The 21908-nt window shown below is 38.7% G+C and overlaps 1 protein-coding gene across 1 annotated transcript in view; it reads left to right on the top strand.

The window, feature by feature from the left end:
- AsnRS (asparagine--tRNA ligase) overlaps positions 1-21908 on the top strand; it is a 384567-nt gene that overhangs the window by 354452 nt on the left and 8207 nt on the right. Inside the window, exon 15 of the mRNA XM_090368498.1 lies at positions 14392-14523. Coding sequence (XP_090224624.1) covers positions 14392-14523 — 132 coding nt within the window. The remainder of the gene's footprint in view (positions 1-14391; positions 14524-21908) is intronic.

The raw sequence follows: 21908 nt of genomic DNA, 5'->3' as shown, positions 1-21908 counted from the left end.
GGCAGTCAGCCAAGTTTATGCCTATTCAGTTTTGCCTACATAACAATGGATGTGACACATGAGGAATAATATACTGCTCTCGAATTTTGTCTCAAGAAAACCTCAACTAAAGCTTATGAAATGTTAAAAGAGGCTTATAGTGAATCTATGCTTTCACAAAGCACAGCTCACAGGTGGTTTATAATGGTTAAAGATGAACCCGACCCAATCGTGAAAATCAGTGGTCCTGAAGCTCCAACTGCTGCTGTTGTTACCACAGAAACCATAAACACTACTTCTGTAATTGTGAGAGATCGTCATATAACAGTTAAGGCAACTGGCAGAGATGTTGAGAATATCAGTAGGAAGCATGCCAGGTATTCTTCATGACTATTTGCATATAACACATTTTTGTGCACTCTGGGTTCCAAGACTACTCACACCTGAGCAACAGCAAGTTCGCACAGATGTTTGTCAGGAGCTGAAGTGGATGGTTACTGAAGATGGTGGGGTTCTGCACAAGGTAACAGCAGATGAGAGGAATAGCCGCACCATTTTGACCCAGAGAGTAAGCAATAAAGCTCTGTTTGAAAGTCTGTCATCGCAAGCACAAAAAAAAAAAGCAAAACTTGTAGCTTCTGCAGGAGTGGTTACAGTAATCTTTTTTTTTTTTTTTTTTTTTTGTCATTCAACGAATGGTTTACTAGCATTTGGTGCCACATCATACGACTGTCATAGGACCTTACTACTGTACTGTGCACTTTGTGGGATCACATTGCTGATACTGTCATCAAGTACTTTGCCAGCATTAATGTCAGATGTGTTCTTCATCTGTCCAACAGCTCTGACCTTGTACTCTGTGATTTTTTTTTTCTCCAAAGTTAAAAAAGGAGCTGTGTGAAAAAAAATTTTCCAGTCATCAGAAATTGTAAAGATATTGGAGGCAATTCTCAAATGCATATCAAAAAATGGCTTCCACCATGTTTTTGAAGAATGGCAGAAATGTTAAGAGTAAGAGCATTTCATCAAATGGGGACTACTTTTAAAAGGACCATCAAAATATGAATGATTAATAAATGTATGTTGCAAAAAACATTATCATCCTTTATAATATTCACTAAAACCTTAGTCCATGTAATTCTTCCCATGCTGTGATGACTACTTTGATTGTCAAGGGAAAAGTTCACAATCTCCTTGCAACATCCAACATTTACAAACCACATTCTGTAGGCAGTTCTCACTGTTGCCTAAATTTATACTACAGCTTAAAAACAAATGTGATTGTAAGATTGGCATACATCACTATCTTTTTCCAACTGACTGTAGCAAATGCATTGCTGAACTCCGTGCAGTCACACTATCACTAGAGCTTGTTAATGACTTGTCCATCTCACACCTTAATATACACTGACTCTGCATTGCCATCTGTCCTGAAAAGCTATTCTCCTGGACACACTTCAAAGGTAAATGCCATAGTGAAAGTTTATAATATGCACATTAATGTATGCAAGATTGAACCACCTCCAATGGCATTCATGGGCTAGTAGCCATTTTGGTTAATTCTAGGTTTCCCTGCAATTGCTTTCAGACACATCTGAAAGCAATTGCAATCTGCATTGTGATTTATCTAGTGCTGACATTAGTCTCCTGATTAGGCTCGCTGTACCTTCCTCTGAATTACTGTGCATATGAGGACCTTGAAGATCTAGTGCAAGAAATGCTGCCTCCTATTTGCATTTTGGATGACTGACAATATTCACATTACCAGTCTCCTTGAACATTTTCAAGGAGGCTAGCACTGAATTTGCCTGTAAAAATTATGCTGAGTAGTTTTAAACGACTGTTTCGAAGTACTACAATTGTAGTACTACAATTGTGACTTCTATTTGCATTTTGGGTTACTGACAATATTCACATTAGTAAATGTAAATACTGTCACATAAAATCAAGTGTTCCTTGAACATTTTCAAGGAGACTAGCACTGAATTTGCCTGTGAAAATCATGCTGAGTAGTTTTAAACTGTTTTGAAGTAATGTTCCACCATGAACATACACTCCTCCAAGCTGGACATCGTTTTCCTTACTGCTTGCACTAAGCATCGGTATTCATAGTTTTATCAACAGATAGCAATATCATACATATAACCAAAAATGATTGGTGTATGTATTTCAGCCCAGCATTGGGTTGAAATCCTCTAAGTAAACGTTTTTATTAGTTAAAAATTGTTTATTGTTATCTTTTGTGGGTGATTCTCAGATATACCAAGACACTACAAAGATATATACATAACAAGCTACAGGGTAGTCAGTGGTTCCATTCTCTAGCACAAAAAGGTTTTGCTCTTTGTTGAATATTTAATTCTTAGCTGGGCCAACCCAAAATGTAAGGACACATTTGAAATGTGCCATACAAGGTATCTAGATGTCAGTTGTGGCCTGATCTTAATTGGATCTCCATTTTACTGTGATAAAACAAGCTTCTGTTTGAGCGTGGTCACCGGCTGTATTTATCTAACATGACCACACAGAACCATGCTTGATTTCCATATGTAACGTATTTATGTATTCATAGCTGAGGAAGAGACACACACACACACAGTGTTGAAAGCTTCGGTGAATATTTTATTTTATCAAAAGAAGCAAGAGCAGGGGGCAAAGCCCCCTAGTATATATTATTATTAAATACCATTGCTTATATTATTATTTCTTTAATTATGCAGTCAGATATGAGGTTCTCTAAGCAGTGCAGATGGGCTGCAAGAGCAGGTCATGGAGTCTTGTCAATGGTATATAGGAATTTTGCTACCAGGGATAAGGAGGTGATTAACCGCTTGTATAAAGCAATCGTTAGGCTACACCTTGAGTACTGCATACAGGTCTATAGGCCTCATTTTAGGAAGGATGTAGAGTTGCTAGAATGAGTACAGAGAAGGACAACAAGATTGGTGAGGGGGAAAAGGGGTGCTCTTACTTAAGCCACTCTTTGGCTTAAGTTCTGCAAATTGCAGCATTTGTAGACTTAGGCACCTGCGAGGTGATCTGATTGAGGTATATAAGGCCTTGAATGGTTTGGGATGGGATTCTTCCGCTTGCTCACATTAAGAACCTGAGCAGGAACAGATTCAAAATGAGGAAAGACGTAGAATAGATGTGCAGAAATTTGCCTTTAACCAGCAGGTAGCTGGAACAGATTTCCATTTGTTGTTGTTGTGGAAGTTGATAGCTTAAATAAATTTAAGGCTGAACTAGACAAACATTTGGAGTCATTGGATGGGTGAATTGGGAAGGAGTTTTTTTTTTTTTTTTTTTTGCTGATGCTATATAAGCTTGCTTCCTTGCATCATAATCATATGCCTCAACTAATGCGAATGCTAAATCTGTCTCTCTGTCTGTGGAAGCCTTTATTAGCTCTGCCTGTACAGGGCCAGACAAACAACCAGATGATTTATGTAATGGTAATTTTGACCTGTAAATTATTATATCTGTACCATTTATTTGTTGATTGTTTTTCAGATATGCACTTTTCAAAAAAAAAATCAACTGAAGGACTACAGAGGATTTCTCATGTTAAAAATACAAATTTCAAAAAAACAAAAAATTGTTATTGTTTGCCCAGGTGCCCAATTATTTCTTGGGCACCTGTGCTGGATATCACCATCAGTTTTAGGCATAGTGGCATACATGCATTATGCACCCATTTCCTTCACTATGAAACATCATCCCTTCCCCCACCTCTTCCATTAGGCAGTATGACTGATGACTTTTGAGGTTATGATGAACATCATGGCGAGATCCAATCTTCCTTACATTTTGAGGGTATGAGGGTACCGCTCTAAAATGGTGTTCGCAGGCCAGCCACTAGTCAGTATACCAGACCAAATTTATTGGTAACTCTTTAGGAGGCTTCCGGATCAGCTAGTGTATATTCTTGCTATCTCTACTCTGCCAGAGTGACTGGAGGGAGTCCGAGTAGTGTGTGTATGCACGGTCATTGTCGAGGCCACATTATATCAAGGATCTGGGTATATTCTTACCACGTGTATGCCATATCCAAAAATTTCACTATTTCATACAGCATGCCCCGCCACTTTTTCTTACTATTGAATACACCACGAATTGTCAAACTAATAGAGTAAGCTTATTTTCGAAAAGATGTAAACCTCCCAAACACTTCCTAGTTCATTTCACAAATATACGTCGTCTCAATTCTAATCTTAACGCTGTCCATTTCCACTTGCAGTCTGCCAAACCCCGTGTACTTTTTCTGACAGAATCTCAGTTATCGGTTGATTCAACTACTGCTCGTCTCAGTTGCCCAAATTATTCGTTGTATGATTCCTTCTGCCTCAAAGGTGGTACTTGTGCATATGTCCGTTCCGATATTCCCTGTCTGAGACTTAGTAATTTGGAATCTCCTCTCTTCGATCTTCTCTGGCTTAAAATCTCTCTACCTCATTGTGTCAAATTCATCTGTTGTCTCTACCGTCCTCCCAACTCCACTAATCACTTGGAGCTCTTTGACTTCCTCTCTTTGCAACTTGACTTTCTCCAGTCCAACTTTCCTAACAGTGCGGTAATTTTCCTTGGTGATTTTAATGTTCACAACTCCAGCTCGCTACTGTTTTCTAGTCACACGGACCCAGCTGATCGAGATGCTGAGGCTTTTGCAATTACTAACAACCCTGCACAGATTGTTCATTTACCTACAGGTGCATCTATAGCCAGGTGGGAAGGAGCAGTGCGTAGCACACGCTTCTTGATTAGACCGGGGTTCGAGCCCGTCACCACCAAATACAGAGGATGCGGAAAGGTCAGGGAATGACCACCACATATTCCCGGAGCAATATGGCCTTAGTTGCTAATGCTCCTAAAAACCAAATGACAACAACATCATTTACCTACAAGGATGCGGGACAATACTAACCATACAGCCAACACACTTGATCTCTTTATCACAAACAACCCTTCTAAGTACACGGTCGAAGTAAGTGGTCCTTTAGGCCCCTCAGATCACAACTTGGTGATTATTCTTCACCAATTGAGTAATTTCTTATATCTATTCCCAACCTTGAATTGTTTGGCATTACAAGAATACAAAATGGGGTGCCTGCAAGATTTCTTTTCCTTCGTCGGATTACTGTTTCAAAACTTTTGATGTCAACGTTTGTTCAGATCGTGTCAGTGAAATTATTCTTGTAGGAATGGAATCCTTTATTCCACACTCCACTTTTAAATCTCGTTCTTTATCTAAACCTTGGTTTTCCAATAAATGTGCTAAGGCTGTTCAAGAGAAGAACGTTGCATATCGTAATTGACTTGTTTCCAATTCTTCAGTTTCATTTTCTGCCTACAATTGTAAAGCAGTTATTAATCAGTCCAAACTAGAGTTTGAACAGGCTAAGAGTAGAAAGCTTGCTTCTTGCCCTAATGGTAGCCGAGCATTCTGGTCTCTTGCCAAAGCTATTGGCCCCAACGTTTGCCCATCTCTGCTCCCACCTCTGTCTAAACCAGAAGGTTCTGTTGTCACTTCAGCCAATGATAAAGCTGATCTGCTTGCATCCCATTTTTCTTCCAACTCATGTATTAATGATCTTGGTAAAACACCTCCCACCATTCCCAACATGCTCCATTCAATGCCTCCTGTGGGCTTCCTTCAAAAGGGTGTCAGAAGGAATTTGACGAATCGTGATGCTAAGAAATCTACAGGTCCTGATGGTATTTCTCCACTTGTTCTCAACACCTGTGCTCCTGAACTTACTCCTGTTTTTTGCCACCTTTTTTCACTTTCTTATTCCAAAGGTGTTTTTCCTTCTGCTTGGAAATTTGCTCATATCCAGCCAGTTTCTAAAAAGGGTGACCAATCCCTCCCATCCAATTATCGTCCAATTTCAATTACTTCTACTCTTTCTAAAGTAATGGAGAAATCAATTAACCGACAATTCTTAAACTACCTAGAAACCTTCCATCTGATCATCGATCACCAGGATGGATTCTGTCAGTGTCGATCCACTGGTGATATTATGACTTATATTACCCAATGCCGATCTCCAGGTAATTCTCCAGTGGGGCAAAGACAACTTAGTTGATTTCAACCGTTCTAAAACTCAGTCTTGTCTTATATCTCGCAAAAAGGATTCTTCTGCTCCCATGCTTATCTTTGGTGACACTCCGATTTCTAGGCAAAATGATATATCTCTTTTGGGGATTACCTTGACTTCTAATCTCTCTTGGCACAAGCACGTTACAAATATTGCTTCGTCTGCATCTAAAAAACTTTGTTTTCTCTTTCGCTCTCAGCGTTACTTTTCTCCCAAACAGCTGTTCACTCTGTACAAATCACAAATTCACCCTACCATGGAATATTGTTCCCACATCTGGGGCAGTGCCCCCAAAACCTCTCTCAGGCTTCTAGATTCCATTCAGAAGAGGGCAGTTAGGTTAATTAATGAATCCTCTCTAACAGAGTTACTCGACTCGCTGTCTCATAGACGTACTGTTTCTGCTGCATGCCTTTTTTTACAGATACTTCCATGGGCACTGTTCTTCTGAATTGGCTTCTCTAATTCCTGCTCTCTCTTTCAAAACAGTCCAAATACGTGTCACCACCAGCCAACATCCATTTACTGTCCAACTTCAAACTCACAGAACCAACTTTTCATCTTCCTCACTTTTTCATTCAACTGCGTTTTCTGGAACAACCTTCCTTCATACTTATTTCCTGAAAATTACAATCTACAGAAGTTCTACAGTAAGTCTAATGTCAATAAATATCTTCTTTTATCTTCTGAACTGCCAACCCAAGCACAGTACAGAGTACTATATGTTCTAATACCTCTTGTGTTTGTGATTTTCATAAAAAAAAAATAGGAACAACCCTTCACATGTAATAACTCATAACAGAGGAGGTCACAAAGGAGGTTAGGCAAATGAGGGTAGATTTCAAGAAATCGTTGGCAAAGGATGCAAAGAAAAACAACAGAGTTCTTTACTTATGTAAACTCTTCAAGGAAGGGGATGAATCAGATTGGTTCACTTGATGTCAATTGTTAAATCGTTGAGGACCCTGCTCAGGTAGCTAACAAACTGAATGAGTATTTTGCATCTACATTCACACATGAGGAGTAATTCAGGGAGTGGAATACCAAGATGTATCAAACTCTAGCAGGGGGCTAAATGATTTTGTAATAACTGAGAGCAAAGCAAAGGAGAAATTGTTGAAATTAAACATAAGAAAGGCACCTAGGGTGAATGAGATCTATCCGGCTATATTAAAGGAGGCAGTAGAGAAAGCAAACAAACCCTTTGTCATAATTATGGAAGCATCCTTGGACTCAAGGGAGGTCCCCATGGACTGGAGATGTGCAAATGTATCCCCAATTCACAGAGGGGGAAATCAAAGAGGAAGATGAGTAATTACAAAACTGTCAGTTTAACTTATTCCCAAGCAAAATAATAGACTAATTGGTTAAAGAAGCATTGAAAGATCATCGAGACAAGGCTGCAGTTATAGTTCAGACACAGCATGGGTTTGTTAAGGGGAAGTATTTTCTGACCAATTGGATTGGATACTCTGATGTATTCATCAAAGGAACTAGATGCAAAAAATAATATTGATATATACTTGGATTTCAGGAAAGCTTTTGATACTGTTGCACATATGAGAGTACTGTACAAATTGGAGCAATATGGCATTAAGGGCAAGTTGCTACAACGGATAAGGGATGGTTGAGTGGAGAGTGGTAATCAGTGGACACTGCTCTTCATGGACTAATGTTATTAGTGTAGTCCTCCAAGGTTCAGTGTTGGCACCATTGTTGTTTTCTATATTTTTATATTTTTTTATAAAAACCCCTAACATGCGAGGTATTAGAACATATAGTACTTTTACCGTGCTTGGGTTGGAGGTTGAGAAGACAAAACAAGATATTTGTTGACATTAGAGTTGAACTTCTGTAGACTGTAATTTGAGGGAAATATGTGTGAAGGAAGGTTGTTCCAGAAAATGGCAGTTGAATGAATAAACGAGGATGAAAAAGTTGGTTCTGTGAGTTTGAAATTGGACAGTAAATGGATGTTGGCTGGTGGCGGAACTTGTTCGGACTGTTTTGAAAAGAGAGAGCAGGAATTATAGAAGCCAATTCAGAAGAACGGTGCCCATGGAAGTATCTGTAGAAAAGGTATGCAGCAGAAACAATACATCTATGACACAGCTAATGGAGAGACTCTTTAGAGAGGAGTCATTAATTAACCTAACTGCCCTCTTCTGAATGGAATCTAGAAGCCTGAAAGAGGTTTCGAGAGCACCACCCCAGATGAAGGAATAATATTTCATGGTAGGGAGGATTTGCGATTTGTACAGAGTGAACAGCTCTTTTAGATGGAGAGGAAGCAATATTTGTAATGTGCTTGTGCCAAAAGAGATTAGAAGTTAGGGTAATCCCCAAAAGAGATATATCATTTTGCCTTGAAATCGGAGTGTCACCAAAGATAAGCATGGGAGAAGAAGAATCCTTTTTGTGAGATATAAGACAAGACTGAGTTTTAGAAGGGTTGAAATCGACTAAGTTGTCTTTGCCCCACTGGAGAATTACCTGGAGATCGGCATTTTAGGAATTGGTAGTGGATATTCGAGAAGTTGAAGCTGATTGGGCAGGGCAAGGTTTCTCAAAATGGAAAGTGGAATGCAATGTGCTATCATCGGCAAAACTATGGATAGGATTTCCAGTCAATGGAAGAAGGTTATTAATATACAAGAGGAAAAGAGTGAGGGAAAGAACCGAACCTTGGGAACACCAGCATTAGTGGAGAATTTTGACATATGCCATCACCCTCAGTGCGATTTGTCTCTCTGATTCCTCAGTGAGAAATCAGAGAGAAAACTGGATGACCTGTAAAAAAAAACAGTTGAGAAACCATAAGATGGAAGCTTGTTTAGAAGACCTTTGTGCCAAATACAATCTAAAGCCTTTGAGATGTCAAGAGCAACTGCTTGTGTTTTACTGAACTTTTCCATTTAATTAGTCCATAAATGGGTAACATAGGCCAGAATATCACCAGTGGATCGACACTGATGGAATCCACTGGCGATTGTTTATCAGACAGAAGGTTTCTAGGTTGTTTAAGATTTGGTAGTTAATTGTGTTCTCCATTACTTTAGAAAGGGTAGAAGTAATTGCAATGGGACGATAACTAGATGGGAGGAATTTATCACCCTTTTTTTAGGAACTGGCTGGATATGAGCAAATTTCCAAGCAGAAGGAAAAACACCTTTGGAATAAGAAAGTGAAAAAAGGCAGTAAAGAACAGGAGTAAGTTCAGGAGCACAGGTTTTGAGAACAAGTGGTGAAATACCATCAGCACTTGGAACTTTCTTAGCATCAAGATTCGTCAAAATCCTTCTGACATCCTTTTGACAGAAGACCACAGGAAGAATTGGATGGAGCGTTTTGGGAATGGTGGGAAGTGTTTTACTAAGATCATTAATACATGAGTTGAACCATCGATATCCAGTGGACCAATCTGATTCATCCCTTTCCTTTTATAGTTTAAGAACTCTTTGCTGTTTATTTGCTGTTTTTCTTTGCATCCTTTGCCAAAGATTTCTCATAATCTACCTTTACCTGCCTAACCTCCTTTGTGACTTGATTATAGACCAGCTTATATCTATCGTAGCCTTCCATGTTACCCATTAATTTATATGTATCCCATGCATTTTTTTCCCTCTGCCACATGTCTCATTAATTCATCTGTTATCCATTTAGGCCTAAACCTTGAACAATATTTCTTTGTTGGTATGTAAAGCCTAGTAGCTTCCAAGATTAATTCTTTGAATGCTTCCCATTTTGAATTTGCTGTTGGTAACATCATGAGTTGGTCCCACCATATAGAATTTAAATACTTTCTCAGACCTCCTTAGTTGCCTTTACGAAAGCAAAAACTTTTCCCTTTACCCTTAATGGTAGTTACCTCTTAAAGTAAATCCCACTTCAGCACACTGTGATCACTGCCCCCTAGTGGTTCCTTTATCTGCAGATTCTTAATGCATGAAGAGTCACTACTGATAATCGGATCAAGAGTAATACTCCCTCTAGTTGCCTTCCAAACGTGCTGATGTAGAAAACAATCATCCAATAAATCCACCAAAGCGTTGCTAGCGTGTGTGTGTGACCAACCCACAAATTCCAGTCAATATCCGGGAAATTAAAATCCCCCATTATAAGACTCTCTGATTTACTGGCTCACTCTATTTCACTGTACAGTTTTTTATTATACTCATCAGAGTTGTTAGGCCTATAACACACTCCTCTTCTCAATTTTGATTTCCCAGGGTTTATGTCACACCAAACTGACTCGACACTGCACTGTCCAGCTATGTCGACTGGCTGCACCTCCTTCTATTTTGTTTTTCTTAACTAATAGCATAACCCCTCTTGCCTGTCTATCCTTCCTGTGCACATTTTACTCCTCAAATTCCAGTTCTGCATTCCTTATATCTGTGTGACACGACGTCTCTGAAATCCCAACAGTATCTTCCTTTGATGTTTTGCTGGAACTTAAGAACTGCAGACCTTTCAGGACCAAGATAGCAACGAAGAATACAACTTTTTGAAAATGATAAAGCCCATGAAACCTATATGTAAAAAGAAATTCAAAGAAGAAAAAATTATTCAAGAAACACTTGTCCTGATGAACCAAAGCTGACAAATGATTAGCAAGATAAACACTGACAACGACAAAATTGAATATACAGAGTTGTGCAAAGCCATTAGAAAGAGACTCAGGATTTAAGTCGGTTTTTTTTTTTTTTTTTTTTTTTTGCTCCCTACGTACACAGATCTGAAACCCTGAGGTATAGTAAAGAATCGTAGTTAATGTATCTACATTAACTAATTCTTTAATAAATTTACAGTTGGCATTTAGAAGATTAACTGGAGCTCAGTACTTAGCATTATAAAACTTAGCATTAGTAGAGACATTTGACGCAAGAAAGCAAGCTTATGCAGCATCAGCCAAAAAAAAAACCTCTTCCACTTCACCCCTCTGTTCGAAAATACCTGTCCAGCTGAGCCTTAAACTTATTTAGGCTATCAACCTCCACTACAAAGGATGGAAGTCTGTTCCACCACCCTCTGGCTAAAGGCAAATTTCCGCATGTCTATCCTACATCTGTCTTTCCTCAATTTGAATTTATGCCCTCTCAGGTGATTATTCTGAGCTAGAGGAAGAATCCCATCAGCATTGAGCATGCTCAAACCATTCAAGCCTTTATACACCTCTATCAGATCACCTCGCTGGTGCCTAGTCTCCAGACACTGTAATTTGCAAAACTTAAGCCTTTCTTCATAAGAGCACCCCTTTGTTCCATTCACTAATCTTGTTGCCCTTCTTTGTACTCGTTCCAGCAGCTCTACATCCTTCTTGAAATGAGGCCTCCAGACTTGTATACAGTACTCTAGGTGTGGCCTGACCATTGCCTTATACAAGGGAATAATCACCTCCTTATCCCTGCTGGAAAAATTCCTGTATATCATTGACAATACTCCATGAGCTACTCTTGCAGCCCGTCTGCACTGCTCAGAGAACTTCATATCTGCCTGCACAACCACCCCCAAGTCCCTTTCATTCTCTACCACTGTCAGTGTAGTACCACAGAGTTGATACGTTGCTCTAGGGTTGCTTTTTCCCCATGTGTAGTACTTTACATTTGTCAATGTTAAACTTCATTTGCCACCTCTCAGCCCATCTGCTCAACCTTTCCAGATCCTGTTGCAGCAGCATAGTGTCAGTAGTGTCCTTGACAACCCTGCCAACCTTTGTATCGTCTGCAAACTTGGACATTAAGCTTGATATACCATCATCAATATCATTTATAAATACAGAAAACAATAATGGACCCAACACTGAGCCCTGAGGGACTCCACTAATAACATTAGTCCACGATGAGCAGTGTCCATTGATTACCACTCTCTGTCTTCTCCCCCTCAACCACCCCTTTATCCATTTAGCACAAGAAAAGTAGAACAAGCATTAAGGGAAAACAATGGACTTAAATCAGCAGCCATGAGCAGTAGCACAGAAAGACAAGTGATACTGAAACTGAAGGATAGCAATGGTGTAGCAGAGAAGGCATAATTAAAATAACAAAAGACTACTGCAAAGAATTATATAAAGAGAAAGGGAATGATGCCAGCAGTGGGGAAGATGGATTGCAAATTAGCAACACATATGACATACCCGATATTCTTCCTGATGGGGTAGAATATGCGTTGAAGAAAATGAAGAATCAGAAAGCCCCGGGGGAAGATGAAGTTACTGTAGAGTTGTTAAAATTGGGAGGAAGAGACATGACACAGAAACTGGCACAAAATACATTAGGAAAGGTGTGATGCCAAAGGAGTGGAATAATGCAATTATAATTTTGCTGCATAAGAAAGTAGATAAATCAGAAATTGGAAATTATAGACCAATTAGCCTGTTGTCCCCACCTACAAGTTGTTCACGTGGGTCATTAGTAACAGATTAAAAAGAATACTTGATGAGAATCAAGTATTCTAATGAAAAAGCAAGCTGGCATTATAACAGGATTCTCAACTATAGATCACCTTCAAGTAATATCACAACTAATGGAGAAAGCAAATTAATATAAAACACCATGGATACTAAAAAGAGATTTTGGGCTTAGACTTTGTGATCAATGACCTGCACGTGTGTTGTAGAGAACTCAAGACGTGACTAGAAGAGTTAAATTTGTTAAAGTTATTTCTTTATAAATATTTCTAATATTATCTGAATAATTAGACAACTCATATACAAATTATTGTTGGCACTATGTAAAGTACCAACAATAATTAAAACAAATAATAAATAAATAAAATACAATAAACAAAACTCAATAAAGCATACACTCAGTACACAAGCTCCTACTGCTTTGAAATATTAGCATTAGCAGAGGCATAGAATGCAAGAAAACAAGCTTAAACAGAATCAGCCAAAAAAAAAAAAAAATCACTTCCCAATTCACCCATCTATTTTGTCCAAAATTTTTTCCAGTTCTTCCTTGAATTTATTTAAGCTATTGATGTCCACAATAATAGATGGAAGTTTGTTCCAGCAATCAACTACCTGCTGGCTAAAGGCAAATCTCCACACATCTAGTCTACAACCGTCTTTCTTCAATTTGAGTTTGACCTCTCAGGTTCGTCATCTGAGCAAGAGGAAGAACCCATCAGCACTGAGCCTGCTCAAACCATTCAAAGCCTTATACAGCTCAATCATATCACCTTGCAGATGCCTAGTCTCCAGACACTGCAATTTACAGAAACTTTTTTTTTTCCAAAACCTTTTGCCTTTCTTGGTAAGAGCAACCCTTTTTTCCAATCACCAATCTCATTTCCCTCCTCTGTACTCATTCAAGCAACTCTACATTCTACCTAAAATGAGGCCTCCAGACCTGTGCATAGTACTCAAGGCATGGCCTGACCATTGCCTTATACAAAAGGTTATCACCTCCTTATCCTGCTAGAAAGGTTCCTGTATATTAATGACAAGACCCCATAAACTGCTCTTGCAGTCTGTCTTCACTGTTCTGAAAACTTTATATCTGACTGCACAATTACCCCTCTTTTCATTCTCCACTACCCTGAGTGTAGTACTGCACAGTTGGTACTACTCTGGGTTTACTGCTATTCTTATGCAGTACTTTGCATTTGTCAATGTTAAACTTCATTTGCCACTTCTCACCCAATCTGCCCAACTTTTTTCTGTTGTGTTGCAGTAGCATTCTGTTATTACTGTCATTAACAACCTTCATATTGTCTGCAAACTTGAACATTAAACCTTATATAGCTTCATCAATATCACTTGATAAATTGTATGCTGTAGATGACTCTCATAAACTGGTGCAGTACCACCAGTTGTTTTATTTATGTGATAGCAATGACAAATTACAGCAACTTGTGTGAAACAGAGACCTTTAGTTAACTGCCAAAGAGAACAGGCAGATAACCTTGACCTATAAACAAATGTATAATTCAAAACTTTATAGCAACGTCAGCATATATTGGTTCCCACATTAGTCAACACAAAATAGTTACAAAGATGGTTGCACGGCCATCTGACAGGTGCTCACATTTAATTTCCCTGTGAAAATGGTAAAAAAAAATAAAATTCAGAAGCTATTGCAGTAAATGTTTTACTGTATTTAGGAAGATGGAAAAGTTTTTTTCAAATTTTTAATCATTAATTAAGGGTAATGTGTGATTAGTTAATTTGGGGAAGCACCTGTAAGGTCCTGTGCATGACTACTTCATTTAAATAACACTATATGCCATATTTGATTGCTTTGTGAAATGATTTAATTCTCATATATAGAAAAATATAATTGATTAATAATAAGTTTATTTTACTATATAGGTGGATGTACTGATGCCTGGTGTAGGAGAAATTGTGGGAGGTTCACTGAGGATGTGGAACTTGAGTGAATTACTAGAAAGCTACAAGAAAGAGGGTATTGATCCAAAGAATTACTACTGGTATACAGATCAGGTAAGGTGTTAAGTTTCTCCTTTTATGTTTTAATTCTGGTTAAAGTGGGTTTTTTTTTTGCTATGAGTTCTTTTTTCTGCAGTGTGTTACAAATTATTGAACTTATTCTTCATCAGCTTAAAGCAGTGTCATTAGTGTTTTAATAATTACAGTATAAGAAGAATTGCACAAATTTCTTTATATATGTGTGTTATATACCTCGTGCTGTAGGAAGAGGACAGAATTAGTAAAAGTCTGTTTACCCTTTGTTCCAAGAACTAGTTATTAAATTATTTAGTGACACTTATTCATGTACAGTAATTCCCTGAGGGGAAGCTTTTTGGATTGTGTTTTCTTTCCAATTCAATAATATGTTATACGTTGGTTGGGGGAAATTGGAAGTTCATAAACTAAGAATTTGTTTGATGATTGCTCTCAAGTGTAAATGTATTGTCCTTTTTTTCAAAGAAAAAGTCACAGATCTTAAAAGAATAAAAAAAAAAATACAGATAGTCCTGCATTAAATTGCAAACAATTTAATGTAGGATTGTCTTTTAATTCCTTTTTTTAAATGATTTTTGATTAATTATTTTTTATTCTGAGATTTTTGATTTAAAGAAGAATTCTTCTCCAATTACAAAATGTCTTGATGCTTAACAGGGCAGGTGAAGCAGTTGTTGATTCCTACAAAAATTTCAGGTGAATTAATCTGTTTCTCTTTGTGTGAAACAGAGACCTTTAGTTAACTGCCAAAGAGAACAGGCAGATAACCTTGACCTATAAACAAATGTATAATTCAAAACTTTATAGCAATGTCAGCATTTAACAGTCATGCATGCTAACTTTTTGAGTGATCATTCAGTTCCTCTTTAGATAGCACTTGTCATTATAATGGAAATCCTGCTGTTTAGAGTTTATGAATATCTGTAGTACACATAAGAACCTAAAGATAAAGTCAACTAAGGTATAGACATGAAAGATACATTCCTGTTTGTTTGAACACTAACCCTACTAATGTATTAGATTGCTGCAGTTTGTCATGACTATGTTCCAGTGGTGATAGCTTGGGCTGCTACCTGGAAGTGAAAAAAACTAATATCATACCCCAAGTCCAAGGTCCTCATATACTGAAGACTACAGAGTAATGGCTAAGCCTCTGTGATACTAAGCAACAGTAGTGTCTTCATGTCAGAACACTGCAGGACTAAAACATCACAGTATAAAAGACTGAAAATATAAATTTCAGAAAAGAATAATAATGCCGTAGTAGAAATTTCAATAATTTTAATTATGAAAAAAAATATATATATATTAGAAATTAATTTTATTTCATTTAGCAGAGACACAGATTAGAGTTGGGTATAGTATGGTTGCTGTGTTTATATCATATATAAAAATTTTATCACTATCTCTCTCCTCCAGCTTTTTGGAGAAAGGACTCCCCCCCCCTCCACTTCTGAAAACATTTAATTCATTTCACAAATATGTGTTCAGTGATGTGTCCCCCTCTAGTCTTTTAAGATCTAATATTTACGAGAGAGTCAATTATCTGTTGCCTCCAGAATTTTCAAAAGGTTAAGAAAAAAGTTGCACAAATTCAGGAAAAAGGTCAAATTATCTAGTCCTGCTTCTTCAGCAGTCCTGTTATTTATTTATAATATTATTTTATTGACAAATTAAATGTATTTAATTTGTCAATAAAATAATATATAATGGTCATTGAGGCTGCCATAGACATTCTCTCAGGTATGTCTCTAGGCTTGCTACGTGGGAGTGTAAAACACTGATAAAACTGATATTCGTATGACACTAAAGTCAAGTGGACTGAATTGCGGCTAAGTCTGGTCATTCTGTGGCATCCATATCCTCTGCTTGCATCTTCACAATGGTGGGACTGTTAGCCTGGATATAGCCTCCACGTGCAAGTCTTGAAGTACAGCACCAAGTATACTGGAGATGACCACCCAGGTGTGAACCAATGTAAGCAGGGGTTGAGGTGTAGTGCCTACACCACATAGATGAATACTGTCCCCCCTGTGTTACCAAGCAATATTAGGTGGTAGATAACGCTCATCCACCGGTGCAATACCACCACTTTGCAGCCCTGGATGCAAAGTGTTTCTGTGGCCAGGCAATTCTTGTGCATTTAAAAAGCATTTATCTCTCCTGAACTGAGTTTTACTTGTTTTCTCTTTTACTTATCTTTTCTGTTAACTGCTCTACTTTCTTAAAAGCACCAAGAAGAGAGCCCAGAAGAAGGAAAATACCTTTTGCTTTAATTTAACTAACCCAACATAAGATCTCTTTCCAGAGTTGTCTCAGGGATGTCAAATATAATGATGTTGGGGTACCTGCCCCTTGGCTTTTCTATTTGCAGTCCCAATTTTACTACCTCTGGGTTGCTTTCAATCTTTTTAACATTCTCTCTATCTGTTACTTCAATTAAAACTCCATTGTCTTTTATTTTTCTCACATTATTCACTTTTATTTCTTTCAAATGAGGGCCCCGAGTGCCAAGCGATAGTTCCCAAGCGATCTTTCTAGTGCGATTTTCTAGCGTTTTTCCTAGGGCGAGTACTAGTGCTTTCATAAATCCTCCAACGCTCGCAACGTCACTGCTTCCCTCGCTGAGCAACGTCACTGCTGACCGCTTGCAACGTCACTGCTTCCCTCGCTGAGCAACGTCACTGCTACAACGCTAGCAATGTTACTGCTAACCCCGCTTGCAACATTACTGCCATTGCTAGCAACGTACTGCTCTCCTCTGGTGCTGATCGCTTGGTCACTGGTTGGCACCGCTCCTGCCTCCACGTGGTGGGGCCAGTAATCTGGGAGAAGGATTTCCCTCTTCCAGGGCTAAAAGGAGCAACAATGGATTGCAATGAATATCCATCTCTGGAGCCCACAGGCGGCAAAGTTGTTAAATCTGTCTCAGAACATGAGTCCAATCGTCCGAAGAGACTTCGGATGGAAAAACAGATTTCAGATCTGCCAGCATTTCTTATAATGCACTCATTGTCCACACAACCTGTCGGCAAGCTATCACCTTTTCTGATACAGAAATGTTTAGAATCGGTTGTTGGATCCCCTAAAATGGTGAAGCGTCTGCAACCAGGGGACCTTTTAATTGAAGCAGCAAAAACATCTCATTCAGAAAAATTGTTAAATTTAACAACATTCAACAATATTCCAGTGTCAGTTACGCCCCATAACACCCTGAACACGTCTAAAGACGTTATCAGTGAATGGGACCTATTAACTGTTTCTGAAGAAGAAATAGTACAAGAGCTTAGCGAACAAAAGGTGACACATGCACGGAGAATAATGACCAAAAAAGATGGGAACCTACTACCAACTAGGTCCATTATTTTGACGTTCAGCACTCCAAATCTTCCATCTTCTGTCAAAGCTGGTTATTTAAACTGCAAGATTCGACCTTACATCCCGAATCCCATTCGCTGCTTTAAGTGCCAGAAGTACGGCCATGCACAGACTGCATGCAGAGGCGATGCTGTGGGTCCTATTTGTAGCTCAAAGGAGCATTCCCGAGGAGAGTGTACAGCTTCCACTCCTACTTGCCCAAACTGTAAAGGAAGCCATCCTGCATTTTCTAAAGCATGTGATCTCTGGAAAACAGGAAAAAAAATCCAGAAATATAAAGTGGAGCATAAAGTCACATATCCTGAAGCAAGAAAGCAAGTGCTGTTAACCATGCCTAGCAGATCATATGCATCAGTAACCAGAAGTAGCCGCTCAATTGCAACACAAACAGATGTCTCCATCGAACCAAGCAGTTCTTTTTCCACCTGGGCCAAAACTGCACTGCTAACATCCAAAAAGAAACTTACAGTCAATGAGACTAACAATACACTAATTAGTATCCCAACTGATGCTATCTCATCATTGCCCGAAACAGCAAAATCAGCAAATGTTGAAGACCAAGAAAAAGGGAAACAATGCAATAGGAAAATGGAAATTGATATTCAACCAGAGGATGAAGAGTCAGTTTTAGAATTATATGCTAATGATACCATAGAAACAGGACGCCCAACCTTTTCAAAGAATGAAAAATCAAAACAAAGCAGACTGAAACCTTCTCAGAAAAAACAGTCAGATCAATCTTATTCAATGAAATCCAAACAATGAATAAATTCATACAATGGAATTGTAGAGGATTACGTAGTAATTTTGATGACCTGAGTGATTTACATTTTTCAAACAAATGCAGTAGGTGTATGCTTACAGGAAACATTTCTATCACCAAAAGTCTCTCTCAGATTCAAAAATTACACCATGTTTAGACGAGACAGAGATTCTGATGGTCCTGCCCGTGGGGGCGTAGCTGTTCTTGTAAAATCTACTATACCGTCAAGACATCTCCAGCTACAAACCTCCTTAGAAGTTGTTGCAGTTCGGGTGGCATCGGGAATATCATTAATGCTTGCATCCATTTATATCTCGCCCAATTATCCTTGCTCCCTAGCTGAACTTGACATCTAATCGCACAACTGCCGCCTCCTGTCTGCTTATTCGGTGATTTCAACGGCCACCATCCATTGTGGGGATCTTCCACCATGGATAGGAGAGACCAATTAATTGAATCATTCCTGGATAACCATAACCTGACTCTGCTGAATTCTGGCTCTCCAACTTATATACAACTATCTACAGGTACTACTTCAGCCATAGGCTTGTCCATCTGTTCAGCATCTCTTTTTGCAAGCATGAAATGGTTAGTGTTGAATGAACCATTCCACAGTGACCATTTTCCTATTATCAATTCAATTGAAACCCAGGCTGTGTCATGTCCAAAAGGCCGTACTTCTTGGAATTTTTATAAAGCAGACTGGGTAAACTACTCAGCTTGTGTCCTTCTCGACACTCAATATGTTCAACATCAACATATTGATGATGTAACTGACCACATTACCAGCCAAATCCTATATGCAGCAGAAATTTCCATCCCAAAATCAGACCAATGCAAACATGTACACAAAAACCAGTGGTGGAATACGGATTGCTTTAAAGCAAAAGTAGAAAAATACCGTGCTTGGAACCGGTTCCGCAAATTCCCAACTACTGCCAACCTAATTTTATACAAAAAACTCGGAGCAAAAGCAAGGCATATTAGGAAGAAAGCAAAACGTGACTCCTGGATAAGCTTTGCATCAACTATTAACAAAAATACTGACACTCGAATTATATGGAAAAAAATACAAGCTCTCAATGGAAAATTTCCTCCGCAGCAGTCCCCAATAATGCAATGGAATGGGCAGGACCTATCCTCTTCTACTGACATTGCAAATGCTTTAGCAGAATCTTTCTATAACATTTCCGCCTCCTCTTCTTATGTCACCTCCTTTCAACGCATTAAATCTGTTGAACGTTATAAATTTAGTTTTTCAACTAGACTCTCACTTCCGTATAATCAACCCTTTTCTATAGCTGAACTCAAAGAATCCTTGAGCAAATCTCCAAACAGTGCAGCAGGACCAGACGGCATTCACTACAGTATGCTGAAGAATCTATGTGAAGCCGATCTCTACATACTGTTACTCTTTTATAACCGGATCTTCTCAGAAAATACATATCCTCTCTCATGGCGTCATTCCTACATTTGTGCTATTCTAAAACCAAGTAAAGATCCTTCCATAGTTGAGAATTACAGACCAATATCCTTGACAAGCTGTTTGGGCAAAATCTTTGAAAGGATGGTGCATAAGAGGCTCATGTGGGTGCTAAACTCCCAAAACGTTCTTTCCGATCACCAATATGGCTTCCGTAAAAACAGATCTACCCTAGATTTACTACTCAAAATTGAATCTAACATACGGTAACGCTTTTGTCATGAGACAACATCTGGTGATGGTGAACCTAGATATTCAGAAAGCATTTGATACCACTTGGCATCATGGTATTATTAAAGATATACATCAGTTGGGGCTGAGAGGCTACCTTCCACAATTCATCCAGAACTTTTTAAGGTTACGCACCTTTCAAGTCTGATACCAAAAGGTGCTATCAACAACTCACATTCAAGAAGAGGGTGTTCCTCAGGGTTCCATACTGAGCGCTACCCTATTTGCTATTCGGGTCAACCACATATTGGAAGAACTTCCAAAATCCATACAAATATACATGTATGCAGATGACCTCACCATATCCTGCCAGTCACAAAGTATGAATACTGTTGAAAGACAGTTACAAATTGCTCTTTCCAGAATATAATCGTGGACCTTACGTAATGGATACCGCCTAGCTGAGCAGAAATCCACCACTACTCATTTTTGCAAATTACAGTCACTGCATCCCGATCCTGAGCTAAAAATCAATAACATTTCAATTCCTCTTGTTCACACTGTCCGTGTTCTTGGCCTCGTACTTGATAAGAAACTGAACTTTCAAGCACATGTAGCTTATCTTAGAACTATCTGCTTGAAAAAGTTGAATATTCTCCGGTGTGTGTCATCTATGTCATGGGGTGCTGATCGACATACCCTGATCCATCTTTATCGAGCCCTCATCAGATCTCGCTTAGACTATGGCTCTCCAGTGTATGACTCTGCGAGAAGAACTACTTTAGAGCGATTAAACACGATCCAGCACAGTACACTGAGAGTTTCTCTAGGGGCTTTCAGAACCTCCCCTGTTCGGAGCCTTTATCGAAGGTCATGAGCCACCTTTACATCTTCGGAGGAAAACATTACTTTTGATGTTTGCCACAAAAATTCGCAGTCTTCCCTCCCACCCTAGTTGGAAATATCTGTGTAATACCAAATGGGAGTCATTTTACAACAGTAAGCCAAATGAAAACCGACCTGCTGCACTTAGACTTAAAGAAATCACTCAAGCATGGAATATAGACATCTGCAATATATTTCAGGACATGACACCTCCTGATCCGCCTTGGAAAAATATTTCTGTTAATTACGACAACTATTTTCAACAGTGGGGTAAGAACGCCTTGTCCCCATCCAATATTGCACAGTTACATGAAACTCACTCTTCTAACTCAGAGGCTTGTAAAATCTATACAGATGGATCAAAAACTGAGACCCAAGTAGGTGCTGCAACAATCTTCCCTTCATTCACCATTTCTGTTTCATTACCAACAGAATGCAGTATCTTTACTGCTGAGCTCTATGCTATTAATTTAGCTCTTGATCGGATAACTGAATTTTTAATTACGACCACTTTACTATACACCGACTCACTCAGTGCTGTCACTGCTATAATAAGTGGTAACAACTCTTCTCACCCTGTAATAAAACTGATTCGTTCTAAGCTACTTGCCTGTAAGGAATTAAACCAAACTGTGACATTCTGCTGGATCCCAGGACATTCTGGAATAGCTGGCAATGAAAGAGCGGATCATGCAGCCAAACAACCAGAAACCACCATTTCGC

Source organism: Mastigoproctus giganteus, chromosome 2 (assembly GCF_048544385.1).
Source record: "Mastigoproctus giganteus isolate SK-2022 chromosome 2, ASM4854438v1, whole genome shotgun sequence".
NCBI lineage: Eukaryota > Metazoa > Arthropoda > Arachnida > Uropygi > Thelyphonidae > Mastigoproctus > Mastigoproctus giganteus.
This window is presented reverse-complemented; position numbering and strand designations above follow the sequence as displayed.